At 41.0% G+C, this 11,520-nt stretch overlaps 1 protein-coding gene across 1 annotated transcript in view; it reads right to left on the reverse strand.

Moving 5' to 3' along the window:
• Positions 1–11,520, reverse strand: part of FARSB (phenylalanyl-tRNA synthetase, beta subunit) — a 71,189-nt gene that overhangs the window by 34,850 nt on the left and 24,819 nt on the right. The window contains exons 12-14 of the mRNA XM_006890278.1: positions 11,181–11,261; positions 6,990–7,082; positions 3–118 (exon numbers count right to left, since the gene is read on the reverse strand). Of these exons, the coding sequence (XP_006890340.1) occupies positions 3–118; positions 6,990–7,082; positions 11,181–11,261 (290 nt within the window). The remainder of the gene's footprint in view (positions 1–2; positions 119–6,989; positions 7,083–11,180; positions 11,262–11,520) is intronic.

Raw genomic sequence — 11,520 nt, forward strand, 5'->3', positions numbered from 1 at the left:
CTTTGCTAGAATCTTTCACCACAATGTCCGAAATTTCAAACAGTTTCAGAGGCAGGGGCATCTTGCGGTTTGCAGCTATGGTCTTCAGGAGGCCGGGAAGAAGGGTAGTGCGTGCCACCTAGAGGAGAAGACGGGAAACTGCACTGACCAAATGGAACCACACAGGTGAGAGGACTGCAGTCTGCTGGAGTCCACAGAGGGTCCTGGAAAATGCAAGGCCTGCAAGCCTCTATTTTAATCATTTCCACTTCCCAATACTAGAACACGAAAGAAACAGAAAAGATTCTGACTCCCAACTTAAAACAAAAAAGTCGGTGTGCTGCAATCCTGAAGGTGCACGCAGTTCGAATCCACCAGAGGCTCCGGTGGAGAAGGAGGGGCAATCTCCTGTGCCAGTAGGATCCGATTTGATGACACATAACAAGAAAGAAAGGGAAAAAAAGTAAAAAATAAACCAAGCGAAAAATCAGAAATTTGAATTTTTTTAAAAGTGAGCTACAGTGTATCATTTTGGCCTGAATCGACCCTAGACATATGCCAGTATGCGTGATCCATCAACCACACTGACAGCTGCCCTCTGATGTGGCAGGTACATCTCCAATTGCCCCAGGACCTAGGGACCCTAGCGTAGAGCAGCTGAGGAACCTGTGAGCCCCTCCTTTGTACGGCGATGAAGGGGTGCTGCTCTCTGTGGCCCCAGTAGAAAATGTAAACATCAAAGAGAGGTAACACATAACTTAACTCAGACAGTTCTTCCCTAGAATAAGTTATTTCATTCATCATCATTTTTAAATTCAGGTCAACTTTTAAGATTTCGGATATGTATATCCTGGTCTCAAGATGCAAAGTAACCAAAGTAGATTACCAAAAATCCTCATACTCCTTGCTGTTCGTGTGGAACCGACTCACGACAGCCCCTCCAGTGGGGTTTCAGAAACCAGGAATCACAGGGAAGGATGTGCCCACCATCCTCCCTCAGGCTGTAGCTGTTGCTGTTTGTTGTCAAGTCGGAACTGACTCAGAGCCGGCCCTCCAGTGGCTTGTCAGGGGCTGTAAATCACCAGGGGGGACACTGCCCACATCTTTCTCCTCTGGAGTAGCTGGTGGATTTGAACCATGTGCCTTTAGCTTGCAGGGCAGGTTCTTAACACTAAGTCACCAGAACTTTCTTTAGAGCTGCTGGTGGATTCAAACAGGGAGCCAGCTTCAAGTTAGCGAGGCCAACTCTCTAGAGACTATACCACCACAGCCCCCCAAAGTGCATTTTTTAAAAACCCAGAATTATAGAAAATGTGTAGGCAATTAAAACACTACTACAAAATGAGGAACACAAAACATGGAAGCCCTGAAAAAGCCCTAAGAGTTGCTGCAGGCCAGGCGGGGTCTAGCCAGTGAGACCAAGACTCAGGGCCGCTTCATTCTTCTGGTCTGGTAAAGTTTCCTCCTTTGATGGCGTGCTGACCACTTCTTCTACTGTTCTCTATTAAAAGACCCACCTTGAAAACAGCCAGTGAGTTTTCCATCTCTTCCAGCTTTCTGGTTTGCACAGGTTTGGCATTTGCAGAGTTTACTATATACTTGTCAGCTTTTTAGTAGCCAGGACACATAGTTACTTCACTCTTACTAATCATGAGAAACATAGACATCTCAGCACTTGACAAGCAACAACAAAGTTTCCTTGCTTTGCTCAGGAAGAAACACCTTGGCTGTATGACGGCACCTACTCAGGACAGTACCTACTCAGGACAGCGGGAGCATCCCCACGACCCACCCATCACCCAGAAGAGTAAGGCTCCATTGCTCCAGAGAGCTCTGCTGGTATAGACAGTACTGGAGTCGTGATGCTCGCCAAAGGGGCTCACCTCTGGGGTGAGTCGAAGCCACAGACAATCTCCTCCCATGCAATGTATAGCCTCAGAAAACTGGTTGGAGGGTCAGCTATGACTGGTTCTGACTTGACGGCAATGTGTTCTAGAGCTGCGAAGTTATGTGTGATAGTTCTTCCCACTGACAAGGGTCCAAGTTCTACAGTCAGACCCCCAGACACTGGACACTAGGACACACCATCACTGTCTTTCCCCAAGATCATGGCATGGGCTCCTCACTGGGTTTCTCGGTTTCCATCTACCACTGAACGGTCTATTCCCCATGCAGAGTGATCCTTCAAGACATTTCAGTCAGGTGATTTCACTTCTCTGCTCAAATAATCTCCTCCGTCATCTGTCATATTCTGAATAAAAGCTGTGCCCTGCTCAGGGTCTGATTAGGCCCTGGCCCCTCCCAAAGCTCACCCACAGGTAACTGCACCCCCATGGGCTGGGATGCTGTGACAGTCCGTGCATCACATCGGGTGTTTCTATCTCAGGCCTCCACACGGCTGTCGCACTTCCTTCAAGTGTGCTGAAACGCTCCTTCCTAGAACAGCTTGCCCAGCCCCCCCCCCCCAGCTCAAAGCTAAAGCCCTTAGATCCAGCACAAGTAATAAGCTCCCAAAAGGACACCATGGATTGTGTGCTGCCAGATAAAGAAAGCACCTTTCCATCCCATTCACGCGACCAGCAAGCTGCAGGAACTTTCAATTCAGTGCTTTCTTAAATGTTATTTCTTTTCCCTGCCAGGAACAAGAAATTATCCAAGCACCGAAAACATTCACAGTTAACATACTGTGAAGTAGGCTGTAGGAATTCAGACAAATAAACTGAAAATACACATAGAACTTTTCACTCCCCTGTCTACAGAAATGTAGCCTGGACTTTAGTTATTTACACATTTGTTTACTGTGATTACTTAAGTCACTTTATTGTTTAAAACTCTAGAGATACTTATTTTAATAGGAAACTATAACTACCTATGGCTATAACACACTTATAATAATACCAAACAGGGAGCTCTAGTGGCCTAGTGAGTAAGAAGTAGCACTGCCAACTCAAAAGCAGGTGGTTCAAATCCACCAGCTGCTCCAAGGGAGAAAGATATGCATTCTCTTCCTATGTGAGTTACAGTCTCTGCAAACATGCTGGAAGGTCAGCTGTGAGTCGGTTCTGACCCATTACCACATAGCAACAGCAATAACAACATACTATCAAATATATACAGGACAACTAGAACCCTTCCATCAAATTCTAAGTGGACACCACTACCTGCTGTTAGCTTTGTTGCAATGGAGAAAAAGCTAGAGAGATATTTAAAGTCATGTTGTTGTTGTTTGATGCCGTTGAGTCGTAGACGACTCATAGCCACCCTATGAACGAATGGCCTGAGCACTGTTCGTACATAGAGTTTCCGGAGGCAAGCCATTTCGGAAGTGGATGCCACTCCTGCTTCCAATTTAAAGTCATAGTAGCTGAAAAATTGAAAAATTCATCTTGATATATTTAGAATAATCAAAGGGAGATTGAAAAGAGAACAATAATTCCGTTTTTGTGCTTGTTTTAAAACCAATCAGTTTAGTAGAGAGAAACAGCGAATATACTAGAACTAATGTTCAAAATTTATCTCCTATATATGGATATACTTGCCACACAAAAGAAAATCCATTTCTTTATTTTATAAAATTTTAATTTTGTGATTTTAATAAAAGTTTACAGAAGTTAGATTTTCATATATTGACTATTGTACATTTTCACTCTTACTCCCTCCCCACTCACAATCCATTTCTTTTTAAAGTAACATAAAAAAAACCCCTAAATCTGAATCTGATCAATGCTCTAGATCTAACTCCTAATGAATGAGGAATCCAGGTGATCACTAGCATGCATTTTGTAAAGTAATAAGTGTGACAGAACAAATGAACAACCAGTTGTTCAACAAACACACTGAATGGACAGACAGAGAGATGTCAGGAAAGGTGAGCTGTCACTGAGAAGAAACCTAGAAGGCACGTGAACTAACTTCCACCTACATACTTCACTTAGAGTCTGGTTCAAATTCAATGTCTACATATTTGACACAATTGGGTAATTTGAACAAGGCTAAAGAGTTGAGAATATCAAAGAATAAAAGTGTTAATCTGGAGGGTATAACGTTGGTAGGTGCCCCTGAGTCGGTAAGAACTCACAGTGGCCCTCTGAACACAACTAACCCTTGCCCTACCCTGCACCCTCCTCACGATTTCCGATACGCTGGCACCCGGTGATGCAGTCACTGGCCCTTGTTAGGGGGTCCTCTTCTCTTCCTCCGATCCTTCACTCTGCCCAGTATGATATCTTTTTCGAAGGACTAGCATTTACTGATTTTCTTTACAATAATTACTATAAAATTCAACATGTCAGCTAACAGTTCTCTTGTCCATCCTTATTATCAGAAAATAAAAATTAAGAATTATATGGTAGAAGAGTAAATTTAGAGAATAAATTATCTGAGTTTTAAGCCAATGAACATCATCTAATTTAGCCATAAATAAATGACGATAATGATAAAGTGAATCTGTTGATAAAGCAGACGGGAAAATAGACTCTGACAAAAGACATACTTGTGGGAAGCCAAGTTTCATACTAAATATTTATAATAAACCAAATGCTGCATCAGGATATAAAGAAGGTGCTGATACAAGCTTGAGTTTACAGGGGTACACACTAAAGCAAACCTTAAGCATTTACACATTCTTGTATTGTATTTGCTAACCCCTCTCTCCTGAGTCACGCATAAGGTTTTCAAAAGAAAGAACTTAGCTTCATTTGCATAGAATTCTCTTTGTGGTTTGTTCCTTGACAATTTTCTTTTTTCCCCCCTCAGTTAATTTATTGTTTTGTTTTAGGAAGTTAATTTTAGAGGGTTTTTTTGTGCCTTAGGAACATGTTCACAACTGAAGTAATATCACAATATTATTTTTAATATACTACATAAAAGATTCTAGGAAAGGCACAAATTAAATAATACTTATAAAATAATAACATCCTCTTTATCAGCTATTACAACAGTATGTTATCAGCAATTTCACATGTGAAAATAAACAATCTGTTTTGTCTTGTTTTATAATTGTCCCTCTAACCATCTGAAAATAAATTACAATTCCTTGTTTCACTTAATTGTTTAAATTATTATCTAACTTGGCAATTTGGCTGGCTCCAATAACCCTCAGTATTCCTCATTTCCAAAAATCCTTTTTTACAAATATTAGTAAATCCAAAATCTTATCAATCTTTGTGTGTTAATTCAGAGACGGTCAAACTTTAATGTGCATACAAACCATAAGGAAGATTTTTAATATGCAGATTTCTCAAATTTAACAAGCTGTCAAGTAATTTCAATGCTATCGGCTGAAACTAGACGTTGAGTATCTGGGTATTAAGCCATCAATATGTGATCTTATCTGGGAATGATAAAATAATTTTTTCAAATAATTTGCTGAGCATTAACAAAGCATTTTATTGTACAAAATTCTAGTGATTCCCTGAAAGACTAAAATAAAAAAGGCTTCTGCGTTCATAGAAAATAAGTTATGTCATAAATATTTTGACTATAAAACAAATATGAATACTCTGGTTCTTGGAATAAGTAGATTAATTCTATATGAGATGTTCAGGAAGAAGCAACCTTTTCAAATTTTCAATAAAGGCACAGGGAAGCTGGGTTCATTGTTCAAATCGCCCTCCTCCTGCTTTACCTCTGTATTTTCTCCTACATTACTGGTGTTTTATCTCCTTATTAATATACTTGACTCTCGGTCTACAATATATACTCTTGCATGTCTAATGCATTTTATGCAGAAATATGGATTCTCAAAAGTGTGCTCAGCCTGGACTATCTATAGTACCACTTAATGGACTTGTTTTCTCTCACTTGTATAAAAGGGTAAGACAGGCTAGAACCCTAAAGAACCCAACAACTACCACATCTCGAGAAGTCCATCCAGCTTGATTAATAAAACTAGGGGAAGGAAATGTAGAATACATTAAAATAAAAATTCCCTGGAATTTACTGAAAAATCACTCTGTCCAAATGAATTTGCCTCTCTCCTTTTAAGAAGATCATGGTAGTCATGTTTCAAAAGCAGCAGACAAGCCAGCGATGTCAAAAAAGCCACAAAAACTCATCGCCACAATTCATACAAAGCTAGTTAAAGAGTTCTATAAAGTTCTGGTGCTGAATGCAGAGAAAAAACTGACTTACTTGATTACTAGCAAGTAGGGAAGAAGTGACTTAATCAGTGTAGTGCACATCTACGGCATTAGTAAATAATTCCACGTACTTAAAATTTATTACTAAAGTATCATCCTCACTAAAATAAACTAGAAAGGGGAGCTCTGGTGGCCTAGTGGCAAGAAGCTGCACTGCAATCCCAGAGGAACACGGTTCGATTCCACCAGATGCTCTGCCGGAGAAGGAGGCGCAATATCCTCCTGTACCAGTCAGATCTGATTTGACGGTACACGCACACAAAATAATAAAATGTTAAAAAATAAATAAATAAATAAACTAGAAAATGTGGTCTAGGGTCAAAAAACTGTACTGCAATCCCAAAGGCATGAAGTTCAAATCCACCAGCTGCTCTGTGGGAGAAAGATAAACTATCTCCTCCCTTTTGATTAACTGTCTCTGAAAAACCCACCAGAGGGTCAGCTCTGGGTGGGTTCAGACTTCATGGTACACAACAACAACTGAAAAGAGTATTTGATTTCTCTATTACAAAAGAAGTAGAAAGGAGATGAAATTTGAAATTATTTAAAAAGTAATTATGGAATGGAAAGTTCAGACAAAAGAGATTGGGTCATTTACAAGAATTTTAAGAAAGGCAAAAAACAATTACCATAGATAGCACAATGCAAGTGAGAACAAACTATAAAGTTAACCAAAAGATGGTAGGAAAAGTTTTAGAAATTTTTGTGAGTCAAGTATGTAAGAATTTATATAAATTAACCAAAAAAACATACTATTAACAAGATTGTAAGACTTTTGTCATTTAAGATAGAATAACTGATAGGCCTTTTCATAAGTCATGCATTGCCACTTGAATTTTACCTAAACTATTACCCACTTAAGATGCTTACCTGAAATTCAGCTGTTTTAGGATTGCTTATATGGACGGCCTTGGTTGCAGAAATATCCAAACCAAGTTTATCAGCAATATCTTCTTGGGAGCACTAACAAGTGAAGACAAAATAGATTAATATGGAAAAACAACGGTTAAATTTAATAAAAAAAAATGAATGCTCTAAGTACACTTAGCAATGTGTATTCTCTACATTAGTCAGTTTGTTAAATATAAGGTAACATGCATCAATTTCAAATCAACAGCAGATGCAACGTAATTTCTTCTCAGAAATTCTAGCCATGATTCACAGCAGCGGTAAACTTTCACGCGGAGATGGTGGTATACACCGTACTTCGAAGATTCCTGAAACCTTGCGCATTTCCCCGTCTTGACCTATAAATGCCTTCACAGCCCCCTTTCTAGATGTTCCAGCAATTAGTGTGGTAGGCAGGCAGAGGGCAGAAAAAAATCCATCTAGGAGGCGCAGGGAGACGGAGTTGTGTATCTCATGTATAGGTCCCCAGTTCTAATCCATTGGTGGTCCTCCTGTGTGATTTACAGGCTCAGAAAACACACTGAAGGGTCACCTGGCCAGCAACAAGTGAGTGAGTGAGGCACTCCTTGAGAGAAAAGGCCTGCTGATCTGATCACAGCTGCCAAACCCCCGACTCTTGCGTTACAGGGTCGGTATGAGTCAGAATTGACACAAGCGTCAGAAGTCATAGCAACACACACAGACTATTAAACATAACACAACCAATAAACACGATAATACAAGTTCTGCGTATGGCAGAGCAAGCGCTGAATACTGGGGACAATGATTACACAATCATTACTAAGAATGAACAGTGATTACCTACTTTACAGGTATCTTTTTGGAAAAGAATTGAAAACTTAACATGGAAACTGATGCATCATTCTCTTACTGTATTATGTTCCAGCCTCAGGCATTAACTTCTCACTGCACTATTCTACATATTGTGTTCAAGGACTAACTGACCTTCTACCTAGAAAAAGGGATGGTGGAGAGCCATCAAAATGGTTAAGAATCTTCACTCCCCAGCAGCTGTAGTGATCCTTGCCACGCTCCCCTGGGAAAGAGTCAGCGAAGGTGAATGATGCTTTTGGTGACAGATTAACACGGTGGCCAGAATGATGAACTCAAACATGGCCATGAAGATGGCACAGGAGCAGCCAATGTTCTGTGCTGCTGTACATAAGATCGCTGTGTATGACAGTGCCAACAGCCTACATATCTATGTGTACACACAAACACACACATCATACATGGATGCGTATATGTGTTATTGCTGTTGTAAGGTGCCATCGAGTCAACGATGATTCACAGTGACTTGATGAACAACAGCTCTGAATCCTGCACCATCCTCATCAGCTCTAGTCTGCTCTGAGTCCACTCTTGTGTTTATATTTATCTCATTGACATCTTCTTTCTCTTCTGATCCTCCCTTTTTTCCATAATGTCGTCTTTTCCAAGGACTGGTCCCTCTTGACAACATGCCCAAAGTAAGCGAGACCAAATTTATTCATCCTTGCTGGTAAGGAGCATCCGGGTTCACTTTCTCCAAGACAATTACTTTCTTCTGGCAGTTCATGGGAAATTTAGTACTTTTCCAACACCACAGCTTGAAGGCATGGATTCACCTTCTATCATCCTCAGTCACTGTCCAACTTTTCAGTTGCATAAAAACTGAAAAGACCGTGGCTTAGATAAGGTGCCCATGCATATGCAGACACCGGTGTGTACATGGAACTGTGGGGGTGCAGAATCTTGATCAGTGGTTTGAACCCAAATGCCTCTTTGCACCCAAATGCCTCTTTGCAGAAGAAAAACTGGCAGTTTCTTCTTGTAAAGATTTACAGTCTCAGAAACAAAGTAGATGGTCATTATGAATTGGAACTGACCCAATAAGAGGATTTGTTTTTTTTTAATATGTAGCTAGATGGCACAATCGTGTTTGCTGAAACTGAGGAGGATGTGAGGCATTTGCTGCAGAAGGTCAAGGATTGTAGCCTTCAATATGGATTGAAGCTCAACATCAAGAAAACAAAGATTCTCACAACTGGCATGTGGCAGCATCATGACAGAGAAGAGTCTGAGAAGAGTCTGAGACTGTTAACAACTTCAGCTTGCTTGGTTCCATAATCAACATTCTTGGTGCCAGCAGCCACGAAATCAAGACAAACTGCATTGGGAATGTCTGCTGTCAGAGACCTCTCCAAAATACTGAAGAGCAACAATGTCAGTCTAGAGACTTAGGTGCGCCTGATTCAGGCCATGGTCTTCTCGATTACTTGCTATCCATCAGAGAGCTGGAAAATGACTATGGATGATAAAAGAATCATTACTGCCTTTGAATTGTGGTGCTGGGGAAGGGACATAGTACTAACTGCCAAGAAAATAAACAGGTCCATCCTGGAGAGGGTAAACTGAAGAGCAACAATGTCAGTCTAGTGACTTAGGTGCGCCTGATTCAGGCCATGGTCTTCTCGATTACTTGCTATCCATCAGAGAGCTGGAAAATGACTATGGATGATAAAAGAATCATTACTGCCTTTGAATTGTGGTGCTGGGGAAGGGACATAGTACTAACTGCCAAGAAAATAAACAGGTCCATCCTGGAGAGGGTAAACCAGGCTGCTCCTTGGAGCCAAGGATTTCGAAGCTCTGACTCATATACTTTGGGCATAATGCCAGGATGAACCAGTCCTTGGAGAAGGATATCATGCTTGTAAGGGTGGAGGGACAGCGCAGGAGAGGAAGACCCTCAATGAGATGGACTGACTTAGTCACTGGGGAAATGGGGTTAGGAGAGAGAGTCGGAGACAATGAACTGACTCAAGATACAGCAGGACTCAGAGTTACTTATACACTGAGTTACTGTGAGTTTCAAGGAACTCGATGGCAAGTAACAGCAACAATGTGTGTGTATGTATACACACGCATACATATGGACATGTATCATTTCATTGCTATGTTGTTGATTGCCGTCGAGTAGAGCACAACTCATAGCGACCCTATGAACAAAAGACCTAATGCTTTTCCCCAGCTATCGTCATGTCTTCAAGTTCATAGTTTTCACAGGCATGTGGTTTAGGAAGTGGATGCCACTTGTGCTTCACTGGTATATGAAAAAACCCCACACATATGAAATGATATAATTCTATAGATAGCATAGACCTATGGCAAAGTACCTAGGATTCAAAGGTCAGGATTCTGATCACAGTTCAAGGCTTCAGGCTTCCTCATCAGTACAGAGCCTGGCATAAAAAAGATGCTCAACAAGCATTGCTGGAATTGCTCAAACAGAAAAATGAAGATGCTGAACCAGAAGATGCCCAAGGTCCTTTCAACTAGGGATGCTCAAGAAAGTGCCACCAGGACGACTGATTCTCCTTGCAGCCTCCACGCGCTGCAGTAATTCCTTCTGCCTCAGTAAATACTCTAAAAGGAGCCAACATGAGTGCTGGGTCATATAAACGAAGTAGCCAAGTAGCCGTTTCTGGCTGTCTCTGTGTGTGTGTTTGTACATGCTGTCCTAGATTGTTAAACTGTTACTTACCTACTACTCCAGAGCAACATTGTAGGCATCACAGAAATGCTCTCAGCAAGAAAGAAAAGAAAGCAGGACTACAAATTGTACCCACATTTTAGTCTTTCAAATGGTCAATCTGTGGGGGTGGGGAGCTTCCATTCGATTTTGTAATAAAAGTCATTTCCTGATGTAGGCCTTTAATGTCAGCTTTTCAACTCAAAGCAAATGTTTATGAACATGTTCAAAGACAAAGAAAGAAGTTTAATGTGGAACATTCCAGAGCCCTTAGCCAGGGCGGCATCTAGTGGGCACACCAACCAAGTAAGTAAAGATCCTAACAATAAATTTGGTTCTGAAATTCACCATGAGGCCTCCACACTTAGATAAAGCTATACAATGCAGGTTGTCATCTGTCATATTAAGACATTTCTTCTAGTCCTTCATATTTTTGAGACTTAAGAAAAAGAAAAACAAAAAGAAGCCTATTTATTTACCAGATGGGTATATGCCCAAGCCTCAAAGTTATTCTTCTAGAACCTGAAAATAACAGTTGTCTAGGTTTTAAGTTCACACAAAGAATCACAGAATAACTAACTCCGACACTCAGAGAAATCAGCCAACCAGATGAGCAGAAAAATGCATGTCAAACGTACCAGGGCAAAGGTAAGCGCCTCAGTGAACCCAGCTGCTGCCATGTCATGCCTGAGAAGTTCGGTCAGCTTATTAAGAGGAAACTGGAGAGGAGGAAAAAAGTGTAAATGCTTGATTTTTCCGCAATAAAATTCCCTATTTTTAAATACCGAGATATAGAGGGGACATGTCACTAAAAACAATCACTGCCTCCAGCTTGCCTAACCTGCTGTGAGCACCATTCTACCTTCTACCACCTCCTGTCTTCACAGGTGCACAAGCCTTTCTTCCCACCGCTCCCATATACACTCTGTCTTCTACCCAACCTAAGAAAATCACACCTCCCCACCCCCCACCCCCCAC

This window comes from Elephantulus edwardii, unplaced genomic scaffold (genome assembly GCF_000299155.1).
Source record: "Elephantulus edwardii isolate Elephantulus edwardi_28Jun2011 unplaced genomic scaffold, EleEdw1.0 scaffold00087, whole genome shotgun sequence".
Taxonomy (NCBI): Eukaryota; Metazoa; Chordata; class Mammalia; order Macroscelidea; family Macroscelididae; genus Elephantulus; species Elephantulus edwardii.